General features: G+C 42.9%; 1 protein-coding gene across 2 annotated transcripts in view; it reads left to right on the top strand.

The window, feature by feature from the left end:
- Window positions 1-24,567, top strand: part of ARPP21 (cAMP regulated phosphoprotein 21) — a 213,669-nt gene extending 189,102 nt beyond the window's left edge. For both annotated transcript variants that reach the window (XM_074150269.1, XM_074150270.1), the window contains 2 exons: window positions 22,091-22,242; window positions 23,742-24,567. In XM_074150269.1, the coding sequence (XP_074006370.1) occupies window positions 22,091-22,242; window positions 23,742-23,999 (410 nt within the window). In that variant the 3' untranslated portion in view covers window positions 24,000-24,567. The remainder of the gene's footprint in view (window positions 1-22,090; window positions 22,243-23,741) is intronic.
- Window positions 24,568-25,291: the final 724 nt, after the last annotated feature.

Raw genomic sequence — 25,291 nt, 5'->3', positions numbered from 1 at the left:
ATTGACATAACAGAAACTGAAAAATTGAACGTAATATGAGGGCGAATTTTCATTTGAAGGGCAACACTGCAAAAAAAAAAAAAAATCTTTACAGTTACTAGGCTGTAAAAGCAGGTGGTGAAATACTCTCAGCTTTTACACAGTATTTACTTTTTATAGGAGATTTCCAGAACCACTGTCTTAGGCCTGTGAATCTTGCTGCTATTTTCCTCGGGGACCTAAGGAACCTGACGTATATGGAGCATTTCCAGTTTCCTTGTTAACTTGTTAGTGTTGCTAGAGCCTTCTGTTAGAGCTATGGCTCTGATTAGGTATTATTGAACATTATGGAACATCAGGTATTATTGAACATTTAGTAAAAAGGAATGGGGGCTTGCTATGTGCTTCAGCAAGGTTCTGAGCAGTATGGAGAAAAAGGGGACAGCGAGACAGCAAGGAGCAGATGGTAAGAGCAGAGACCACCTTATCTCCTTTCCTTTCAATGGTGTTCTCTGTTTAGCCTTTTTCTTGCAAAAAAACCGTCATGAAATCCTCAGTCCGTCGCACTGGCTATGTTACAAGAATGCTGGGTTTTGTTCTGTAATGAGATCGTGGAGGCCCAGGTGACCATTCTTGTTTTCCCTTTGGACTGCCGCTCCCTGTGGCTGGAGAGCCTGTGCAGCGTGGAGAACCTCGGAAGGTGTCAGAGGAGATGGAGCAGAGAGCATTTTTAGGTTTCCAGTAAATTGGGCTCTTCAGACAACATAACATTTGTGCCTACACTGAGAAGTTAGCCTTCTGGGGAAATGTCACGAAAGACGTTTTGAAGACTGCAGCAGAGAAACGGGTGTTTGGGAAGGAGGTAGATTTGGAACCTATTTAAGAGTGAAATTTTCCAGGGAACAGGGGATAAAGTGAACGTTTTCTGGGTTAGAGGTTGTGGGAGCAATAGAAACAAACGTTTTCTGGTCGCTCATACAGTCCCGATTACTGGGATGCTGTGAGGGTTATTTCATTGTGTCAGGATGACAGGCGCAGGCAGGTGGTGGGGTAGAGAATGGTATTCTTACTTCTTCTGTCATTGAAACCAAGTCAGGGGCTATGGCAATTAATCCTACTGCCTCCTGCCCAATTTGCAGTAGGGAGGGGAGAATCCCTCCCCTCCTCGGAGGTGAAGTTTAGCTGAAAATTTCTGGTCTTTTGGTAAGGTAGAATTTGAGGGATGTTGCGAATGTGCTCCATCATTTAAGTAGCAAATGTAAATCTAAAGGGTATAGGCAAGAAAAAGGAAGGGAAGGAGTGACTTCCTTGTTACAGCTCTGATGTTCAAGTTGTTGTTATTGAAGAAACAAAAATGGTCCCGTTCTCTGTTGCTTGAAGAAATCTATTTCTGCCTTGTACTTCTATTAAGTCCTGTAAAAAAAAAAAAATCATAATTACAGTGTACTAAACTAATTCTTTTACACTGCATTGAGCTTAAAATAATGTTGAATCCATATTTCCATTAGCTAGCAATGAAAAAACTATTAAGAATAATGCTTAACACACAATCAATTCAATTCCTGCAAATGTTTCTAAAGAAGAATGGTGCTGCAGAGCCGTAAATAAATGGAAGCAATAGCCTGCAATGTACTGTAATATCTGTACTATCAAGAATTTCAATTCAAGGAGAAAATGTTCATTTTAATCATTAGATTAGAGCTACAAAAATAGATGAAGGGGCAGGTTTAAAAAGTTGCTGAGCTCTTCTTTCCTATATGCTTTAGAGAAATTAGTTATTTAACTACTAAGTTTGGCCACTTTTTCATTTTTTCCAAGTCTTCATCTGTAGAGAAAGTGTTTAGCTGGCTTACTTTTAAAGTATCACTCAGCACATAGGTGTTTTATACCATTGCAGTTACAATGTCACTGGGGCATTTTTCATATGGAGACTGTAAATACAGAAACACAATTCTTCAGGCATTTACTGGCTTAAATTCAAGAAAGGCCAGCTTCCTCTAAAATGTTACACAAACTCATTCTATAAGTATGCAGTACATCTGAGGTCCTCAGGTTATACAGTAGTGGGTATCATAGAATAGATAGATATTCATTATCACTTCCCAAGGGAGTGTTTTGGATTAAACAGAAGTTAAAAATGCCCAGCAGAAACAAACTCTGTTAAATGTGCTTTATTTTTGGATATGAGCCGATTGCAGTATAATTGTTGATAAACTTCTTCCGATGCACTGCAAGATGTAACTGCGTTGACCAAGTCATTAGTTTCTCCTGCTACTCTTAATTTAGGAGCTGTAAAGACACAAAGATGTGCTTCCTAGTGTGTAGAAACGGGAGGACTGTAATAATTGGAGGCAGATAGAATTTGTTAAACTTTCCCTCCTAATACGAGTAGAGTCTGCCGCATGGCTCTCCGTGACACTGTCTAAGGACACCTTCTCTTCAGAGGACACCCTCTGAAGTCCAGGTTGACTGTGAAGTCAATCTTGGTCTATGCTAGTATGTCGGAGGGTAGAATTTAGCCCAAAGTGTCTTTAAAATAAAACAATTTTTCAGTGTTTTTACAGTAGTAAAACCTTGCTGTGAGAGGAGACTTTGGCATGATGCTTTTTCTGTGCTCCCTTTCCAGTCTTACTCTGAGCCATGGGAAGAGCCTGGCTCTTCCTGCAGGTTTGAACTGGTATGACCAGTGAACAAGTGTGCCCAGTAACTTGCTTCCTTCATAGAATCACAGAATTGTCCAGGTTGGAAGGGACCTCTAAGACCATCTAGTCCAACCATCAACCTAACTGATAAAAACCCATCACTAAACCATGTCTCTAAGCACTATGTCAACCCAGCTTTTAAATACCTCCAGGGATGGGGCCTCAACCACTGCCCTGGGCAGCCCATTCCAATGTGCAATAACCCTTTCCGTGGAAATGCTTTTCCTAATATCCAATCTGAACCTCCCCTGGTGCAACTTGAGGCCATTTCCTCTTGTCCCATGGCCTGGGACTTGGGAGAAGAGACCAACCCCCCCTGGCTACACCCTCCTTTCAGGGAGTTGTAGAGAGCGAGAAGGTCTCCCCTCAGCCTCCTTTTCTCCAGGCTGAACACCCCCAGCTCCCTCAGCCTCTCCTCATGGAGTAGTGATGATACAGGTGTCAGCATGGCTTTGGTGACCGCCATATGGCCAAGTCGCTATCTCATTTTGGGTATTAGCACAGCTAAACCATGGCAGCACTTGCATCACTTTTACCAGTCCTGTCGAAGGTACAGCCTGTAGGTCTGCAACCCGTGGCTTGCTTCATAGCCTACAACCTGGAAGCAAGAGGCAGTTATTTTCCAGGTTCCACCTAAAAGGTTAGCATCGAAACTGTGACCTTCTGTGCCAAACTTTGTTCCAGAGCCAATTTGTAAATGCTTTGTATGTCAACTTTAGCTGGGAAGTCCCAGCCACTCTCACCGTTGTAATGTTATCTTCCAAAAAGCCAACAAAAATACGGCTTTGATGTGTTTCTCTAGGTGCTCAGATGCTGTTGCGTGTGAGGTATTATCACGAAAACCACATTATCACGGTAATTCAGGGCCTTTGGGCATCCGATGATGCCAATTGCCTTCAGTTCTTGCTGGTATGTAATTTATCACTGGCGTGGCCTACCCTGCTAAAATGCGCCCTTTGTGGGCAGAGGCGAAGCTAATATACTTTCAAAGTGTATTTGAATTGCTTCAATAAATCACTGCTGTCACTGTGAGCAGTTTTATCACTTGCCAGAACAATATGTTATCTTCATGCTTTATAGCCTTGATGCTATTCTGGACTTTTATTTGTGTAAATTCTAATGCATCATAAGTTATTTTATCAAATGAATTGGAGCAGCCCTGATTTTTTACCTTTTTTTTTTTTTTAAGTGGAAGCTTTGGCTTGATCTGTAAAGAGGACAGCACTTTTATGGGATGTGTTTTACAGTAGTAATTATTTTCTTATTATTGTTAATTAACTCTAAGAACACTTCCAGTTTGTTTCCAGTTTGTTAATTTTCATTCTTCTAAGCAGTTCACGCAGCTGGGGTAGCTTTGGTCTGTAGCTCATTTCCTCTCCGCCTCTGCTGTGTAGCAGGAAGAGCAGCTACACACCCATCCTGGGTCGTGGAGTCTCGGCAGCCAGTAGGACAGTGGGGAGATGCAGGAGCCTCCTTGCCTCGATTTTTTTTTTTTTTTAATTTTTATTTGCTATCTGTGAAAAATATCCACCAAAGTAATCAACTGTGTGGATTTAAATTTAAAAAAAAATAATCCTCAAATGCAGAAAGCAGTTGTGGTCAAGCCTTCCTACCTAATAGCTGCAGGAGAGCGTAACGGGGAAGTCACAAGTAGTTAGTTGTGCCTAAGGCATAATTAATTCCTTCATCTGGGGCTCCTTCATCATATTTTTCTTCTCCTGCCACAGTGGTAGATCTGTTTGAGTGTGACCTGTGGAGACGCTTCAAGACCTTGCCGTTACTTGGAAGCTCCTTGCAACCAGAGGCTCTCCTCGGCTCTCCTTTCTCAGGAACGCTTTGACATTAAACACACTGTTTCCAGGACAGCCAGTAAAACGTCTCCTTTTTATGGCTATGCCTAAAATACCAGTGAATATTTATGAACCAATTTGCCATGGCTTCTCCTATGATAGGAAAAAAAAGTGCTTTTAATTGATGCCATAGCTCATTCCAGAAGATGAGAGCAAGGTCTATAAAGTAGTCAATTGTTATAATTAGAAAATAATTTATTTGCAGCAGATGCATTTGCTAAAATGTGAAGACTGTATTCATCTTTTTTTTAGCTTGAAGAAGTTATGTTAATTGTTTAAAACTGAACAATAGCTCTACTGTAAGGGAAAATTTACAGGTATAGATCGAGTTCCTTGTTGTGAGGAGTAGTCTAAAGGTATGACTTACATTTGTCCTTTTTCAATTGTAGAAGTTAGTGTTTATTCTCAAGGTTTGCACTCGGAATGAGCACTAGTTGCTAAAGAACATTTTGCAGATGTGTTTGCAGATCCTGTGATTTTCTCTTTTCAAAAATTTTAGCTACACAGACGTTTTTGGCAGATTGGCTAAGGCACATCAGCCACCACTTCAGAAATGCATGTTGTAAATTTTACATGGAGAGACGTTTCTGGCAGCTGCTTTGCGGCTTGACTTTGAGCAGCCCCAGAAGTGGTGTATGAAATCAGTTAGCCCATCCAGGCCACGTAAGCGAGAAACAAGTATTCTCACTTAAGGTCGACTTGAATGATGGCGCTGCATTAAATTCAGTGATGGCATGTAGAGGAATGCTTATATGCCTCTGCTCAAATGCATAGATCGTTTCATAGGATCATAGAATTGTCTAGGCTGGAAGGGACCTTTAAGATCATCTAGTCCAAAAGAGGAGCTAGGGATGGAGGATACGTGTGTTTCTGTGAAAAAAAGCACTAAGAAACCCGCTTTTCCCACACAAGGCATCTATCCCACCTCAGCTGAGCCTGGGGAGCTGGCAGTTGCCTTTTAGCGAGCGTTGCAAAGCCTTTGCAAACCCTTCCAGGTGAATTTCAAAGTTCCCATTCATATTGGTTTGTTGGCAAATCTCCGATTTGCAGAGACCTGTGGTTAAGACTTATGCTCTGGCAAATGACTCTTACTGTGCCCTCTTCCTCACCTTCCTGCCAGTATTGGCAGACTTCAGGCCCTGGGAATTCAGCCCTACCCTTGCAGGTGCTGACAGAGAAAAACAGCCGTATTTTTTGGATCAAAGTAGGGTCCTTCATCCAACTGAAAATTTTGCAACGTTCTGTATGTAACTCTTGGCAAATTCAGCACTTGGAGGTCTCTTCATATTATATATTGTATTGGAGATCAGTTGTTTTTCCATTGACTGTATCGATTGAGTGTAGAGCACTTCTCAGCAGTGCTGGATTTCAGAACGTCTCATGAAGAAGTCACCCCTCCAAACCTTATTTTACAGATGAGAAAACTAACATGAAGAAAGGAGAAGTAATGTGCTCAGGGTATACTTTGTCCCAGGCAAGCAAAAAGCTATAAATATTTATGATGCTTGCAAGGAAAAAGTTCTGCTGCTGGCTCTCAAATCTACCTTGACCACACACCCAGACTGATCTTCAGTATTTATGCTGAGTCGAAGGTTCCATATGTTTAGCGTCTTTATTGTGCGTTTTCCGTAGCTCTGAATGCTTAGCTAGCATTGCTCACAAGTTTAAGACTTTGCAAATACCTTTGGCCGTGAAGATTGTAGGCGCAGCTGTGCTGGGGTTGCAAGCTATTAAAAGTGTGCTGTGTGGCAGCAAATGCTCCGTGGCAGCTCTGCCCCAGTGATTTCTGAGAGCAGACATTGCCCCGGAGAGACCCACAGCAGGCAAAGCACAAATATTCAGGAGACTTTCCTACATTTAAACGCGTGCTGTGCTTTTTTTGTTTGTTTTTTTTGTTTGTTTTTTTTTGGCTAATGAAAGTAAATTTTGCATCGTTTACAGTTGCAGATACCTTGAGGGGGGAAATAAGGGGATCAGGATGGGTTTTGCAGTGCAAGTCTCCATACAACGCTTTTGCTTGATAGATCAACCTTTTCGGGCTGTTGCACTGGTTGGGATAACCAAAATATCCTTGTGCTATGACAACACTGGACCACCTATAGCGGGAGTTTTCCAACTGACTAACGTGCTCTGCACTGAAAGCTGGGGATGAGCAAGGGCGAGAAGGGGTTCATTTCCATGTAGCTGAATTAAACCATGCTCTGGCTGAACGTTTTGATATCTGGTGACCACAGGCCTGATTCCAGCCTTGCTCGAGCCCACAGAAAAACCACCACTAGCGTGAGTGAGGCATGGACTGGCAGAGTGACATCTGCCCGTGTCCCAAGCACCGCTGTTGGCCGACTCAGCAGAGAGATCTGGGAATCAATACAGAAACGAAGAAGTCTCTTCTGAAGCCACCTCCATCCTCCTTCTCCCTTTTCTCTTTCTCCCGCTCTCTTTGGGCCAGGGTTTCTTGGTGCAGCTGTGCAGAAAAGCTTGCTGCTTGCTGCTGACAGCGTCGTATCTTTTCATTTCTTTTGTGAATACACGAGAAACTTGTGTCTCTAGGTGTTGTTTGCAGAAGTACCACTCAACCCTCTTTGGAAAAGGCAAACATGAAAGTTTACCTCCACCATGCATTCCCCCCTTTTTCTTTTCTTGAAAAATGTAGTTCGTGTTATTCTGCCCACCCAATGCAAGAGTTGAAAGTAGGTTTGCCTGTGATACGGACATAGGCGTGCTTTGCAGATTTAGCTGCCTGATTTATCAAAAGACTTTATAAAACTGTATGGATGAGTTATTTTGCAGATTCCTTGGCCAATTAAAACAAAAAAAAATATATCTCAAATTCCTTTGAAATTAGCTGATCCTTCTTCCCCCTCAAGGCAAGCCAAAAGATGAAATAAAAGCTTTAAATTGCCTATGGACAATTAAACTGTTCCATTTCATTTAAAATATTTTTTTAATGTAAATTGAAGAAAATTTTTGAAGTCTTAGAAATTAGTAGTGTTCTATTTGGAATGGCAAAAGGGAATGATTTTACTTTTTTCAGACATTTTTGGCTTTTACTCTATTGTTCCCTCCTTTGTAAGATCGATATTTTGGCCACAGGTGAAGCTAGCCAGGCAGTGGGGTGACTATGTCTGTAGATTTTGCTGTTCACCTCTTTCCAAGAAAAAGGTTTAGTTGGAAGGTAGAGCCCAGTTTTCGTGCAGTAATCTAATGTATTGCTTTTGTACCTGTGGCAGAATTGCAATCAGTGTTTGCATTTTTGCAGTGATGCAGAACGGAGTGGATGCCTAGAACAGAGACTGATATGAAGTACTTGGAGGTGCTTTACGTGTCTTTCACCTTGGGTAATGGGAATGGAGGGTCTTTTCAAGGGGTAATGGGAATAGAGGGCCTTAATGATAACGATTGCTTTAGTAGCAGAAAAGGCCTAACCCAATTTCCTTAACAGTTCTTTTTAATTAAGAAAGGCAAGAGAAGTACACTAGGGTGTACTAGTAAACTAGAAGGGTTTAATTGCAAGGTAAACACTACTGGGATCACTCTGTGCCTGGGCCACAGAGGTGAAGTAGGTTAGACTCATCCCTGGTTGCCATTTGATTTATTATTTGCCGGTATCTCTTGGTACACAGCCAGTGCTTAGTCTAATGGCCCTTTCATCTACGTGCATAGATGTGCATTGGGCCAGGTGTACATGCAGGCTCAGTCCCATCTTGTCCCACTTTCCAGCTTGTGGATTAAGCAGTGGCTGTGCAAAAGGAGGCTTGAGAAACTATTTGATTTCATATATTGTAGAACGGAATTTTACTGGAATGGAGCCTCTTTTTCCTTAGGTTGATTGCTACCTGCCGGTCAAGCTTCTCAGAAGCCTTTTAAAAGATGCTAAGAAAAAATGTGTCACTATCTCTCCCATTGGAGATCCCTTACTTCAAGGGGCTGAGTTCCCTGGCCTCAGTCCAGAAGTGCACTCAAGCCTGTAAATCATTGCTCTGAAATCAAGAAATTGGCTGATACGCTGAAAAGTTACGCAAATGCTTAAGGGCCCTGCTATCTAGGGGCCAGAGCAATCACTATGTTGCAGGCGAGTGCTCCTAATACGGTGTAAAGCCAGTTAAAGTTGATTGCTAACCCCAATAGTCTTTGGATTACGTTCTGCATGGGCGCACTTGGAAAATATGAGATTTTTTTTTTTTTTTTTACAGTTGGACCCATATGGGCAGACATATGCTGCATCAAAGTCCCGTTGGCTTCAGTATCATCCTTGCGTCTGTTCGCATCTAGCTGGGGGTTGCAGACCATAACTTGCTGTGCCCTTATGTTATAGGTAAATAAACAAGCATGAGTCTTTCTGCTCAGTGATTTGGTACATTACCCTATAGGTGTACGCAGAAGCAGTGGGGAGAAAGAGTGCCGCCAGGCAATGGCCACGCCTGTGTTGCAGATGGTATTTGCATTTGGTCTTGCATTTATGAAAGATCTCCTCCAGGCTGAGGCACAAACCAAAGCCCAGCTTGCGAGGGCGAGAAGCGTAGATCATTAGTGAGAATTTATGCTGCTAGCAGTAATTTACCTCATCCTGCCCGCAGTGAAATGCAACACAGTGGGGTGAACTGTGTCTCACCAGCACGCTGCAGCCTTCCTCCGACACACAGGATGTGGGCAGGAGCCTGTGCCTGAAGCTGCGTGGAAGCAAACAGTGTGGGAGAAGCAGCGAGAGCACATGGAGGGTCATCTCCATGACCGTGCTGGTGAGCAGCAGCCTGCCCCAGCGCTCCCTGCTCCGTGCGAGGCTCTAAGCACTAGTGCTCTCTGAGGCACTGCACAGAGATTTTGGTGTATTTTCCAGAAAAAAGTTTTGTGCAGTTCTGCTATTTTTCTCTGGGCAAGTTGTTTCTCTTGGGTGCTTATTTTTCCATCTCCAGCTGCCTTGTCTATTCAAGAATTTGCCATCTTCGGGGCAGGGACTGCAGCTATTCTTTGAAGTTGGCACGGTAGCTGCCATGGTGGAGCTTTGCCCTGGGCTCGTGATTGTAGATATTTCAGCAATACCTGGAGCAGAATTACAGATCGATACGTGGGGGATTAATAGTTTGTTTGCTCAGACCTGCTGTTATTTATTTGGGGGGAATCCAGAAAATCAAACTAGTGTAATGTAGAGATGAACCTGCTGAAATTCAGTAACTCCGAGGGTTCACAGCTTGCATGGAAAATCTGATCCTGAGGGTTTTGAATTTGTTCTTTTTTGGGATCACACTTATTTTTGCTTGGGTGGCTAGCTGTCCCGTTGCACACAGTTCTGATGGATTTTCTAACAAAAGTTATGGATATTGCAAATAATTGTTATGCTATGGCTGGGGACTGTTTTATATGATATAACAGTGCAAACACAGACACAGGGATGTATAGGGAGTATTACACAGGGTAACATTCATCTAATGAGCTAAATTGACTTGACCATATGTGCTTCCAGCCTGCTCTGCGCACGAAGGCTTAACCCACCTCCTGCTTCGCTTTGCATTCAGCCCAGCTGTGCAGGCAATTTGTGTAGCCCAGCTGTTGATCAGTAACTTGGACGTTTATTGTTACCGTCCTATGTCTTGAGCTCCGTCCCTCATGTCTGCAGCTACTTTTGGCTGGCAATAGCAGCTCTAAGTCTGCTGCCCTTGGAAAGACCAGGCTCCTTTTATTCAGTGGGGAAAATGATCATATTGCCACCCGGCTCAGGTGAAGAAATCATTCTGATGCAGTCCCAAAGAAAAATCTCTCTAGTGGGCTCTCTTGAGTTGATGTTACTTGACTGTTTTCATTACCTGTATGAACTCTCCTGGGCAGCCCTGTGTTGGACGGCTGCATCGTGCAATCTGGAGCTGTCACATCTGGAGCATCCCACCGTTAAAGTGGGTGGTTAGGTTGAAACTCAGTGGCTGCGACCAACATACTACTATTTAACTTTTTTAGCTCTCTATTTTATCTGATATTTGTTTCCAGTGATACAGATATCTGTGTGTATGAATGCAAAGGTTTAAGTCAGTGCCATTTTTTTTTAATAAGGCTTTGAATTTATACCAAGCTTAAGTTTGTACCAGCTACATAATTGATATTCCTGCCCTGAACTACATGAACTTCCCTGAAGTTACCATTTCACGTGAAAAATATTCCCATCTGAAAATGAATACATTTGTAACAAAGGTTACGTCTTGCAATTCTGCAAAGTACAGTTTTCTGGGTAGAGAGATGAGGAGAGAGCAGTTTGTTCTTGCAGTTTTCAGCCAAAGCTATTGTTTTGGGTTTTTTTTTTTCTGAAAATAATAGCAATAAAAATAATTAATCATAGAATCATAGAATTGTCCAGGTTGGAAGGGACCTTTAAGATCATCTAGTCCAACCATCAACCTAACCCTGATAAAAACCATCACTAAACCATGTCTCTAAGCACTATGTCAACCCGTCTTCTAAATACCTCCAGGGATGGTGCCTCAACCACTGCCCTGGGCAGCCCAGTCCAAGGCTTAAGAACCCTTTCCGTGGAAACATTTCTCCTAATATCCAATCTGAACCTCCCCTGGCGCAGCTTGAGGCCGTTTCCTCTTGTCCCATGGCCTGGGACTTGGAAGAAGAGACTGACCCCCTGCACAGTTCACTGTAAATCTTAGCTTTAAAGAAAAATTCAGTTTTTCTGCAAGAATGTATGGACACTTTGAATTCAGCAGAATCCTGAACAAGTTATGTGGTCATTCTAAATGAAGACCCTCTGTAATGTTTTGCTGGCAAGGGCTTCTCTCAAGATACCACTTTTCAATGTGAAGTAAGACCTACAGCACCTCACATGCCAAAGGTATCTTACTATCAACACTAATGAGCTTTTACACTGGTGCTTTAATTGTATATTAGCTATTCAAAAAACCTGTAAAGAGGAATTGCAGCAGATTACAGCAGTATAAAAGTCTATGGCCATAGTCAGGACTATGACTAAATTTGCATCTGGTTTGGTCTTTTAGCAGTAAAGAGCTAAAGAGCACCCACAGATTCTCCAGGACAATCTATTGTCACAGAGTCACAGAATGCTATGGGGTTGGAAGTGACCTCTGGAGATCATCTAGTCCAACCCCCTGCCAGAGCAGGGCCACCCAGAGCAGGTTGCACAGGAACATGCCCAGGCGGGTTTGGAATGTCTCCAGAGAAGGAGACTCCACCACCTCTCTGGGCAGCCTCTTCCAGGGCTCTGCCACCCTCAAAGTAAAGAAGTTCCTCCTCGTGTTTAGGTGGAACTTATGTTCAAGTTTGTGCCCATTCCCTCTTGTCCTGCCTATGGGTCTGCATTAACTCTCATGAACGTCAGTGGGATTGGTGGGCAGGTGCTGAGAACAGAAGGATTATATTTGAGTTTTCCCTAGAGCTATTTGGGACCTCCCTGGTGTGATGAGGACCACGCACCAGCTTGCAATACGTGCCTTCACTGGCTTAGCTCTGTGGGGATGAGACGGCTTCACCCTCCCCCTCAGAATTACATTTTTCAGGTCCTGCAGTACCCTTCCTGCAGGCACCTCAGCTGGCTTTGGGCATCTACACTGCTGTGTGTAAACCCACGCTCATCATCCTACTCAAAGGGAAACGCTTTCCAAAGCCCATCTCCCCAAAGCTTGTTCACGTAACTCCATGGATTCTTTTAGTTCAAAAGCATAAAATACTTTCCTCTTTTCTGTCTGTATCACCTGTGTCATTGCTGGCTCCCTGACTTTTTTTTTTTTTTGGTCTCCAATAAAATGCAGAAGCCTCAGATTACCAAAACAGCTGCACATGCTTTGTCTGGGTTAATGCATTTAAGTTAGGCTCCGGGGCCTGGGTAAGTGCCAAGATCCTGGATCAGCTGCTTTACCGGAATTATGCTGCAGTAACGGAGCCCTGCATTATTGTGTGGTAATTATTTTGGCTTGCAGCTATATTTTTACTGAAGTGAGATAAAAGGATTTTGTCTTAAAAATAGAATTTTCTTTTCAGACTCTTACAGAAGCTTTGAGTTACATACCGTGTTGTCTGTAAGAGGTGTCCCTCCGTTTATCTTCAGATTTATCTTCAAGCAGAAGAGCAGATAATTTTTGTCATAGTTTTTGAAGAGCAGGAACAATGCTAAATGGTCTCAAAACACAAAATAAAAGTATATTGAAAAGATAGTAAGTGATTAAAGTGTCATGTAATAGCCTGGCTTTAGGTTCTCAGCAAGAGCAGGTTTATTTTCCGCATCAAGCCACTTACCAGTAGCCAGTTGTTTTTAAAGCTGCCCCTATAATTTGGAAGGGACAGCTTTTACTTGTGTAGACAAGTAAAAGAATAGATAGATTTTAAACTGAAAAAAAAAAACCAAAAACGTTTCTCCAACCTTGAATCTCCTATATTTGTATCTATTCAAGCTCCTTTTGATGCCTACTTATATACATTTCTTGTCAAATGACAGCTTTCTCAGGTTTGCCAGTTGATAGTGAACTCAATGCAATCATTTATCTTTGAACTGTTCAACTCTGCCCTTCCTCGTGTTCTCGTTAATAATGCCAGGTCTCCCAGGAGCGCTCTCACGCAATTTTATCACATAAGCTTTTTGCTTGACCTTACCTGCTGTTGCCCGGAAACACAGGGTGGGGGAAAGTAGCCAAAATGTCAGCCTGCCTTAATTAAAATTTTAGTCTCAGAAGATGTTACAGTATGTGATTTCATTAGGTGTATAATGAAAGTATTTAATCATACCGCTTATTTGTCGGGGCTTTCTTACTTGGTAGTGAGGTAGCCGAGTTTTAAACCAGCTCTTTTAAGGTGTGGGTGGGTGTGCATCTTTTAAGTGATTCTTAAATTCGTTCTATCCGTGGTTTTGCATGTCTGCCCTAAAGGTAGTTGCTTGGCTGATGAAGTACAAGGCTTTAAATAATAGTTCAATGCTCTTTGCGAAAACATCTTGGCCCCACGGGACAGTGAGCATGCATATAGATGGGTTTTAAAAGATAATGCTATTCCTTGTCTCCAGCAGTTGGAACTTGGTGTCATAGAGAAAGGGTGAAAGAAAACGTAATGGGTGTTTCTAAGTCTAACACGTGATACGCGGTGTTACTTTCATCATCTCTCATCGGCATCATCTAAACCACCGTAACAGGAGGCTTTCTACCACCCAGATGGGGCCACTAGTTTTAAGCAGCGACTATTCGTGAGGAAAAGCCTGTGCCCAAAGCACTGTCTCTTAGCTTTTGTAAAGATATACCTTATTCTGATTTATATAGGACAAGCAGAGTTAAAAAATGCATTTGTGAGGTCCTGATCCTGCACATCTTTTGAACTGGGAGGGTTTGCATCACTAGGGCAGTTGTGTTATTCCCCTAATTTCTTCCCCATTTTGTTAGCAGTCAAGAAGTGGTGTCTGGAGCAGCACATGAAACCATCCATGCTTCAGATGCTCTGTGCTTTGGGTTTCTTCCAGCCTCCAGGGTTGCAAAACAAGTAAAACTAGGATTTCCGCTAGCTTTTTGAGGAAGAATAAATGAAGAGGACGAGGGAGGGGCAGTTCAGCTAGAGAAGACGGATCCTGCTCTAGCAGTTGGACAGAACTAGCCAGGTGGGGGGTTTCAGAGCTGTTAGCCACAAAAAAAAAAAAATTTGTTGTGTATTACTGTATCTTCGTCAGCAGTTTTTACCAAATCCAGCAAATTGGTCGCTCTGAAATAATGCAAAATTGCAGCAAATTTCCAAATTTGATTTCTTCTTCTGAAGCTGGATGAAGATGCTTTCTACACTATTGATTTTGTGGGATTTGCAGCTTTGTAAACCAGAGAGAGAGAGAAGGAGGGGAGGACAGACAAACTGTCTTATAACCAGTATTTCTCTTCTTTCTCTTGTGATAAGAAATCTTACTGGCTCATCTCTCTGATGCATATACATCTTGCTGTGTTTCTTAATGCAGTTGAATACGGCTCCTCCTCTGTGGCTCTGCCAGCAAATGTGGCTCTTGATCTGTTACCAGGTTCGGGGAGCATGAATGTGCTCTTAGCAAAGCTACGGCTGGTTTAGGGACCAGGGAGCTACGGTTCTGGCAGCAATTATGTGTTGAGACTCTAAGTTCAAAATCCTGCACTTCTCTAAACCCAGCTCTGCAGAGAATTACTTGAGTCACTGTCATTGGAGTCAGTTTAGGAATATATTTACCGTGTTAGGTGTTTTCAGTGAATGTAACTGGAGTGCCATTAGCCAAAAATTGTTTTGATCTCGCACAACTTGAAAGAATCGACATCATTAGTTTTAGATGTTGAAAACGGCACGAGTGTAATACCCCACGCTTTCCCCTGCAAGCTGTACTGCTGGAGTGGGATGTGCCTTCACCTTAAATGAAAGAAGCCAAACTGTAGGTCACTTACGTGAAAAGGCTTCTCTTGTTTTTGAGGGTCTGAGCCTGTGGAGTGCCGTGGGGAGAGAATTCCATGCTGCTGTGGTTATAGGCACGTGTGCTGTTTTATGTGTGTTATAGGCCACCTCCAACTTACCGATGGCTTCTTAAAACTCCTTTATTTCAGGCATCGGTATTCTTGGGTTTTGTCCTTTGTATGTGTGTGAAAACTAAATAAAATAATTGTATGGTCTTAGTTTCGAGGGGAAAGAGATGGATTTTTAGCCTTAAGTTGTTACGTATTTGTCCTTCTAGCTCACATGCTATCCAGTTCACGCCCATAAATTATCTGTGATGTCTTCAAGTGGAACGTAAAGCCTGAATATCTTACGAGGTCAAGACATTTTTATGTGTATTGCAGAGAGAAGGCAGACACAGTAGGAGCGGATTGATCAACTGCAGCAGATCCGGTTTGCAGCATGCCTTGGATTTTAGATCCGAGCTTAAACTACGAAATTGTTTACAAAGTGTTTTGAATTCCAGCTGCACAAGATGCAGTTTAAATCTTCAGACTCACACAGAAAATGACACACCAGCAGGGAGACATTAATTAGTATGTGTTCTGTGGGATTCTTCAAAACTGTAGACGCTTTGGGGTGAGGCTAAAATCAAAAGCAGCTTAAATTTATAGCTTGATTTTTATATTTCCCATGAGACTTTTAGCCCGTCATTTGCGGTGAAACTAGCCAGGTAATGACCAAACCCACCCCGATTTCCTCAGCAGCCACCCAAATGTAACACGTAAATGCCTGGACACAAGAAGCCAGTCTGAGCACCTTGGAGCAGCTCTCCTCTAGAGCGAGCAGTATATGGGGAGATTTTGTAGCTGGTAATTACGACGTTCACCTAGGAGGTGAGACATCTGGTTGCAATCAGTACTTGAGTATTTCACGTGAGGTAAGGAGCATCGGCAGGAGGGACTGACGGACCCCTCTAGGAGGGAAAAGGCTTTGTTCTGGCTGCTAGAAATGCCCCAAATTCCTGCTCTCAGTTGTGCTGGGAAGGGATTTCATTACGTACCTCCCCCAGCTTGGCCAACTGTCATAAACACAAGGTTCCCCAACCTGGCTTCCTTTCCTCATATTTTACAGATAACATTTAGGGTCTGTTTGGGAATCAAAAGGTTCTTTATGTCAAGACAGTGTTTGATCTTGCCGAACTGCTTGCTTCATGTTTTTTCCTTCCTTTCTTCCAGTTTTGGAATGGGCCTGCTCAGAGCTTTTGGCAAATAAGTGAATTGCCAAACTTACCAAAGTTTGCATGACTGAATTTTAGTTTTACAATGACATTTTTTCTTCTCTGATTAGTAACTTATCGTGGGCATTGCAAGTTTCTGTGATTATAGAGTAAAAGCTACATCCAGCCACTTTAATACTTTACCTATATCTTATTTTAAAACAGTAAAGGAAAACATAACCTAGCAAAATTCTGGGAATAGACACCCACATATTCTTCAGCCTACAAAACCTACTGAGTGCTACTCCAGCCGGGGCGAAGTAAACTAAAATAGGCCAGAAATAGCCCTTAGAGTATCCACCGTACACAGGTGAACTCTGCTTGTGGAGTGATTTGGGTGGCATTGCCAGTATGTGGTCAAAGGGAAGAGAGACGAGGAAGACGATCCTGTCTCACATGCAGAAGATTAGTCCTTGGAACATAGGAAAAGAGTTAAGAGCTAACCAGCTAACATTTTCCTAAGTATTTTAAGTCTGGAACGTGTATTTTAATGCTCTAAATAATACTGGACACAGAGCACACTCTAATCATTCCCACAGCTTCCTCTCAAACTGATGAGTACCTTCTAGCAAGCTGTCCGTCCTCATTTTAGAGGTTTCGGGTGATAGCAAGCGTGCTTCCTCTCTGGTAAATCACACCCTTGTTAATTATAAGGTCTGCTCAAACTTAAAAATTTATTCCTAATCTGAACAGTTCTAGCTTTTTCTTCCAACCATATCATTTTATTATACCATTTTCTATTCTGTTCAAGAACTATCTACCAGCAGATTCCTCTTCATCTTTTGAATAAATGGAGCAGAGTGAGCTCGTTAGGTCTCCCAGGAAGAGGTGCACTTTCTGACCTTGGATCATTTTTGTAGCTGTCTTCTCAGCCCTTGTCAGTTTTGTGGAGTCTTCTGCAAATGTAAGCCCCCATGGCGAACACAGCACTTGGGAGTGGGTGCAGAATCTGCTGTTACACTGTTTTCAGTACGTCACAGGATATTCCCTTGAGTCCGCACCAGAGGTGATGCTCGCTCCTCTTGGCTTTTCCATGGGAGCTCAAAGTCAATCTCTTCCCGGTGCTCCTGGTGGCAGTTGCAGCAGAGTCTGAGCTGGTCTGTACCGGGGGACACCAGAAAGGCACTGCAGTAGTTGCAGAGGGGTAGGAGCATGACCAGATCTGTGTAGCATTGCACCCAGCCCAGTTAGCCCTACTGAGGTTTCCCTTCTGAATTATTTTTTTGTTTTGGCCTTCCCTTTCTAAGTCGCTGCAGTGTGTTGCCAAGGTACCTGCGTTTCGGGTTTGCTGGTGGCAAGAGCTCAGCTTCTCCCAGCACAACGCTGAGTGAAGCGGGAAGGGAGCAGCTCTCCGAGCACTTCACATCAACACCACCGTGAATTTATGCGTTTGCATTGGATGGGCTTAGTTGGCAAGGACTCGGTTCACTTGGTAAGAGTAACAGTAAGATTTGCAGTTCAGGGACTCATGCCGAGACCGTCGCCTTCATCGGCCAAAGTTGTGCTGATACACATATCACAAAGCTATCTTGCTTCAACTCGAAAATGAGCAATGGAAGTCGCTCCAAACATGGATGTGCTGTTCATGAAGGATGCGTGCTGAAGCCAGCAGAGCACCGAACATGCTTTAATTACAGCTCTGGGTGACGTTATTGGCGGCGGTGTAAGACCACTGCGTTTTGTCTTTTGAGCTCCGTAGCCTCATTAAGAAATTAAAACATTTGTGGTTCTTCCGTGCAGTCTTTCTCCCTCTGGGATGTTTAAGTTAGCTGACTGTCAGCACGGTGATGTAGGCTGTAAAGGTTCAGAGAATTACCTTGATGGTATGACGGCCTCTTCCATTTCTACTGCAATCCAAGGCTCGTTTTTCCTCTGAGGCATTCATTGAAATTCTGTGCACGATTTGTTCCTCTGGTTGTTTAACAATGTCTCTCATGTTTGCCCTGATTTAAAAAATCCTCCTTTGTAGCAGAGATAACATGGAGCAGGATGATATAATTGCAGTAAAGAGGCCCTGGAGCTTGCAGTAATAGGATGGTTCATCTGATGTGTACTGCCATTAGGAAATAACCCACGTATGTATGTTCTCAGGGGACAGTAAAGAGGCTTTTAAGGATTACACTTTATGTAGTATGAAAGCTAATGAGCGAAAGAGCAAGTATGAAGAAAACTATTGCTGCAGAAAGCATGGTGCCTCTTCCTGTTCTCACTCGTTTCCTGATGCCTGTGTAGCTCCAAAATGTCCACCTCTGCCTAGCAATGCATGGCTTTTCGTGCACTGCAGTCGGTTCCCAAGACTTTTGAGGACACTGTATTATTTTCATTTGACTGAAAAATAAATAGCATGTCAAAAGCATGTCAGAGCTGAGTTGAGGACTGAAACTGCTGTGTGGGTGCAAAATAAATAATTTTGGGAGAATAGCGATTTCTGATAGTCTGTGTCCTCAAAAAAAAAATTTGCTAGAATGAGGTAGTTTCACAAACATTGCTGAAAGGTTGATATATTAAGACTGTCAGGTATGCAGAGTCTCAATTCTCCCATCTCCATTCTTTTTTCTGGCCAGTGCACACAAACGTATGAAGACATCAACACACAGTAAACACTGAAGGATCCATTTCAAACGTTACGTGGCATGCAGAGTCAGAGTTGCAGAATTTGGGCTGCAGAGGTAGGAATTCAGAGCAGCTGGTTTTTGATGTTAACAACTTCTTGCTCAAGTGGAATGCCACATAGAGCACCGCTTTCTTCTCCTTGCACTTATGCTGAAAGAGAAGCTGTCTAGCAGAATGGACTTGGGCTTTTTTTTTTTTTCCCACAGCATTTTCTTCTTACTTATAGAGCTTGTTGTAGATGAAATTAATTCATCTTTTAATACTCTGTACCCCGTCTGCACTGTTGGAGTGTATTTTTGAACCTGGTCAGGTTCTTATGCTCAACGGAATAGATGAACTTGCATCTTTCTTTATACATTTGACAGAGTAAAGGGTCAGATAACTTTGCTATCAGGTAAAGTGAAGTGGCTTTGCTTCACTTGCAGAGCCTTGAAGAAGATGCTGTTTTTTGACCAAATGCTGTACTGGGGTTCTGCAGCAAGGTCTGACATCTATAACTTCATTGTATTCCAAAGGGTACCGATTATAAAAAAGAAGCCCATTAAGTGAGGGAAAGATGACAGCCCAGCACCTTTGTAAGGATACAGGCAGGCCTACTGACCTTCTTAAATATCCCTGTTTCCACCCATAAGCCAAGGGAGCAAATGGTCAAGAGACCACAGTGCCGCCTTCTGGGCCAAAGAAGTGACTTAATTTCCCTTAATGGCAGAGAAGAATGCAGTCAGATTCTTACATTAATCCCTCTTTGCTCCTATCTAATCACACTGGAAGTGTGTTAGAGTGCATGTGAAGTATTTTTCTGCTTGTACTGAGGCCCCTCTGTGTGGTCAGAGCGTTGTAAAGAGCTGCTCTCAATCGATTCTCTGCCCAACCTGTATTTGTGCCTGGGATTGCCGTGCCCCAGGTGCAGGACCCTGCACTTGGCTTGGTTGAACTTCACACGGGCCCACCTCTCCAGCCTGTCCAGGTCCCTCTGGATGGCATCCCTTCCCTCCAGCGTGTTGACCGCGCCACACAGCTTGGTGTCGTCAGTAAACTTGCTGAGGGTGCACTCTATCCCACTGTCCGTGTCTCCCAACAAAGATGTTAGACATCACTGGTCCCAGTACTGACCCCTGAGGAACACCACTCGTCACTGGTTTCCACTTGGACATTGAGTCGTTGACTGCAACCCTTTGAGTGCGGCCATCCAGCCAGTTCCTTACCCACCGAGTGGTCCATCCACCAAATCCATGCCTTTTTATAGACCAGAATGTCATGTAGGACAGTGTCAAAATGGCCCCAATGGTGTCCGTCTCTGTGGAGGACCAGTCCGCCGCCCTATGCCAGTGCATCATGGTCCAACCCTGTGAGCCTAGATCCAATGTTTGATTGCATTCACCAGCTTAGCGTCACTTGATCCCTGCTCCGCCATCAATCTATCGTTCATTACAACATCTGGGACTTACTTTGACACCTGCAAGTGACATGAGATGAATTATCTGTTGCCGCTTCCGCTGGCAGTTGACTCCTCTCTGCTTAAACTTCCAGTCTTGCAAATACCAGAATAGTAGCGCTAATGTTTTTTATTTCTGTCCTCTCTCTCTCCCCCGACTCCCTCAATTGGTATATGGGAGCAGAAGAGGACTTGCAATTTTATTATTGCTGTATAAGCCTTCTGTAAACTCAGTTACAGCACTTCTGATGGTAATTTTTGTGACTGAAAAATATGCTGACACTGTGTTTGTGCATAGTAAAAGAGCAAATTTGAATATATAATAATCTGGTGCATTTGGGAGATGTTTGATGCTATAACCCAGCCAAGTTAATCACTCAGGGAATTTTTTTATTTCTTTATTTTGCTCAGTTGACTGGAGATATTAATCTCATATCTGTGGTAAGGCATCTTTAATGCCAAAGAAATTGATCAGAGATAACCCAGCATTTCTCTGGCGTCAGAAAAGATTTTGAAGCAAAGCTATCAGTTGAGAATAGACCAGCAGAAGCAGAAACATTCCTTACTTTATTTTTCTTACATAATGAAGAAGTACCCAGGTGATGATTTCCAATTCGTGAAGTATATTGAACCATGTACTGTATTCATGAATATAAATTGAGCAGATGCGCCGCAGATTTTTCTATAAAAATAACACGGCGTTGGTCCTTCTGATAATTCTTCTTTGCCTGAAATATGCTTATTCTGGGAACGTCACTGCGGAGTTAATAGTGCACTGCTTAACTGCATGTTAAAAAATACGAGTGCTAAAGGACATAAAATATCTTAAAGAGAAATTATTCATAGATTTATAATGACTGTGGCTGGCTGCATTTTTTCAAGGTCAGGAACTTTCTGCAGCTTCTTTTCCATTCCCACTTTTTCTGCAAAATCCTTCATCACCCAGCTAAGCCCACTTCCATCCAGCAAGGCTCATTCTTAGGCTGGGTTGTGTTGCTGCCAAGCAGCTCATTGCTTGTGCTTCACTTCCCATCCACGGCTTCTGCCTTGTTAGCAGCGTTGCCCTCCTGATCATCCAGACTTTCCCTGTTTCTCAAGTAGTCCTAGAGGAGCCATCCCAGCAGAAAACCTGCCGTGTTGTGCTGACTTCCAACACAGAGCCAGGTGGAAACAGAAGCATCAGCTTCTCGTCCCTGTGCAGTCACTTCTGTATCAGCAGTGTTCCCACCTAGCAAAGGGGAGGACCAGGCACTCCCTAGTTTATGATTTTCCTCTTTTGCCAAACACAACAACAGTAGAGTGGAACATGACCCTAAATATCCTCTAATTGTATAAAAAGCCTTGCAAGTAGGAGCCAGTGTGTATACAGATGTTCTTCTTGATTAAATAAAGCCTTCCCTGTTTATATCATGCTAGGGAGATGCATTACAAGAAAGGTAAGAGGGTAAGATAAGAAACGTGACTTGAAAGAAAACTACCAGATTAGACTGTGAAGGCCAAATACTGATGTCCTTGAGGCCAGTGGGAGTTTTGCCTCTGAGAAAGTAGCCAGAAGCACCTTGTGTCTCTTTGGGGCTTTACCATCCTGCACAGCAGCCAGGCATCCCTCAAGCTGGTCTCTGCCACAGGGTTGAAGAGCATGAGGAAAGCGTGTCACCCGGTCATGCTAGTCTGCTGGGGCTATCAACTCACAGGCTGTGTTTATTCCCCTTTATTTTTCACTTCCAGTGGCGTTTCTTTAGAATTAGAGCAACTTTTTGACGAACGCAGTGAGAAATGATGAGATCGTTTGCTGTTGCCGAGATCAGTTTTAATTTCACCCTTACAAGCGACTGGGTATTTGAAGATGTCTTTCTTCTTCTAGGTTACCAGCCTGTCCTGCCGAACCAGCAGCAGGGGTTCCAGGGTCTCATGGGAATGCAGCAGCCGCCCCAAAGCCAGAACCTGATGAATAATCAACAGGGAAATCAGGTGCAAGGCATGATGGTGCAGTATCCAGCCATGTCGTCTTATCAGGTACTTGGGAGCCCTGGAGAAAGGCTGCTGTTCTTGGAGAGTGCTTAACTGAATTACATTTTCGTATTGCAGAATGGTCGGTGTTATTTCATTAGGACAGTGTGTGGCAGGAGGCCTCCTGATAAACACGCTTCTGAGTCAAAGCGGTTTCTTTGCTTCCTGTTTCCTGATTTTCGTTTGGAATTGGGAATACTTCAAATGAACTATTTATTACAGACTAGAGTGCAGCTAAAAATGTCACAAATGAAGAATCATAGAATCACAGAATCATAGAATGGTTAGAGTTGGAAGGGACCTTAAAGATCATCGAGTTCCAACCCCCCTGCCATGGGCAGGGACACCTCCCACCAGACCAGGTTGCTCAAAGCCCCATCCAGCCTGGCCTTGAACACCTCCAGGGATGGGGCAGCCACACCTTCTCTGGGCAACCTGTTCCAGTGTCTCACCACCCTCACAGTAAAGAATTTCCTCCTAATATCTAATCTAAATCTCCCCTCTTTCAGTTTAAAACCATTATCCCTTGTCCTGTCACTACATTTCCTGACAAAGAGTCCCTCTCCGGCTCTCCTGTAGGCTCCCTTCAGAAGGAATTATACTTCTTCCTGTGAAGAAAATGAATTTAAAATAATAAAAGACAGAACATTGTTCTTTTCTTTTTTTTTCTTTTTTTTTTTCTTTTTTTTTCTTTTTTCTTTTTTTTTTTAATTTGCCAGTGCAGTGTTGTTTCCTGTAATGAAGTTGAGGGCTTTGCCTGAAGCAGTTAAAAATTACTTGTCTGTGGAGACTCCTGCCAAGGATCCCACCATGTCTTCAATAACAAGCTGTAGCCAGATAGATAGTTTTCTGTTTATTGGGTTTTGGGGGAGAGGGAAGGCAGTGGCTTAATTTTTCCCCAGTCTGTAGGTTACCCAGACATACTTCCCCAACTTTATACCTGGTTTCTGTGTGATACGGCGAGAGCCTGTGAGAGGTGGCCGGTGCTTACGTTTCCTGCTGGTCCCTCTGGAAAGTATAAGATGCTAAATGACAACTAATTCATGTTAATAGATTGCACTGATTTAGCAGCCGTTCACCTTTTCCCTCGGCTTCTCTGAAAACGCTACAGCAACCAAGGTGGAAACGGGGGAATTGCTTATGGGTAAAATTTTCCCCTTATATCTTCAGAATTACTATATGGAAAATGTGTTTTAAAGGTTAATGATTAAGTTAAAGATTCAGACCTTTTAAATGGCCTATATATACTGTTTGCACTGATCCCAGAAATTCACATTCAGCTAGATCATGACAGAGCCACTTACTGGGCCTGGGAGCAGAAGGACTTCCCTTTAGCCCTTCTCTAACAAAGAAAGTCCTCTAGGGATGAGAACTGTTCTGAGCAGTGGAAAACGACACATTTTGGCAGCACGTTGTATATTCAGATTCAGCTAGAAGGAAGGTAGGGATACTTGGGACCTACTTTAATATTTTTTTTTCTTATGTCTTTCCATATTCCTACCTAGGTGCCAATGACCCAGGGTTCTCAAGGATTGCCACAACAATCATATCAACAACCAATCATGCTACCTAATCAATCAGGTCAAGGAACACTTACAGCCACTGGAATGCCTGTCTACTGTAATGTCATACCTCCTGCCCCACAGAACAACCTACGTTTGATTGCCCCACACTGCCCCTCCAATAACGTTCCGGTTATTTCTGCCAGCTGCAGGACAAACTGTGCGAGCATTAACAATGCAGGGTGGCAGGTCAAGTACTGACACGCTGGCCTGGTGTGAATATACGAGGATAGCGGTGCATTATTTGACAAATAACTCATGGCCTTCAAACGAAGAGGAACACAACAGGATAATCAGTTGAGGACATAAGTACTGACTATGCTCAAGTGATTTGCTGCTGGAAAAATCTGTAAAAATAAAAATAAAATAAATTTTGAAAAAAAAAAATGTTTGCTGGTTAATGGTGCATATTTTTGTCATGTCTGCTAGGTATGCCTTTATAGCTTAGCTAGTGACATGAATTCATTGAGGTAAGATTTTTTCCTACCACTGAACACCACTGTGTAGATTGTAATATCCCCGATTCGGATTAGTTTTGTACTTTGTGTTGAGTTTGTGAAGCTAAAAGTATTTAAAAATATAATAAAAATCACATTGTACCAAAGCTGTAATGGAAATTAAAAAGATCAGAACAAAAAAAAAGAATTACTGAATGGAAGGAATAATTTATATACACTATAGAGTTTTTTTATGGATATATACTGTATTGTAGTGCTTAATCACAATAAAGCTATTTGACCTCATGGAGAAAGGTCATGTTTCTACCACCTGCTTGGTCTCCTCTCTGTTTCTGAATGAGTGAACTTCCCTTTGATTCTACATTGTCTTATTTCAGGTGAAGCTAACGGCGGAATGATGCTTCATGGGCTTATGGGACTTTGATGAGAAGGCAACATACCTGTGTCTTAGCACGCAGTACCGTAACAGCTGAGACCCCTTAGAAATTGTAGCATTGACACCCAGAAGGTGTTCAGTGGATGATGTACCGGATCATCTTAAACGAGGTTTGTGCTTTTCCCATCCCTCGGACCAGTAATGTCCCAAACACAATTCACCACTGCTACAGGCAGAGGTACAAGTCATACCTCTTCAAGAGGCCATACAACAGTGGTAGATAAGAAGACATAGATATCTCATGATATCCCATCTACTTGCTGGAAGGTCAGTTGCTGCTGATGTCCCAGCCACAGTAGCCAGGAATTCTTCTGCTACACAGAGATACTCTACCCGATTGTCAGTACTCCAGCTATAAAGCTGTTTTGCAACAAAAAGATGACAAGAATCTGCTCCATCATGTTCAAATAGTGGGGATGAGCAATACATTTGGGGATTTGGCTCTTAAAACATGCAGCACGGTGGTTGGGGGAAATTTTTAGAACTTTTTTTTTTAATTCCTGTGGTGTTTCTCATTATTATGTCCATGTTCACTCAAATATGCCGCTTGTTCTGATAAATTATTCTTCATTCATAAATGCTGCATGGAGTTCCTCATT

Source organism: Numenius arquata, chromosome 7 (assembly GCF_964106895.1).
Source record: "Numenius arquata chromosome 7, bNumArq3.hap1.1, whole genome shotgun sequence".
Lineage (NCBI taxonomy): Eukaryota > Metazoa > Chordata > Aves > Charadriiformes > Scolopacidae > Numenius > Numenius arquata.
This window is presented reverse-complemented; position numbering and strand designations above follow the sequence as displayed.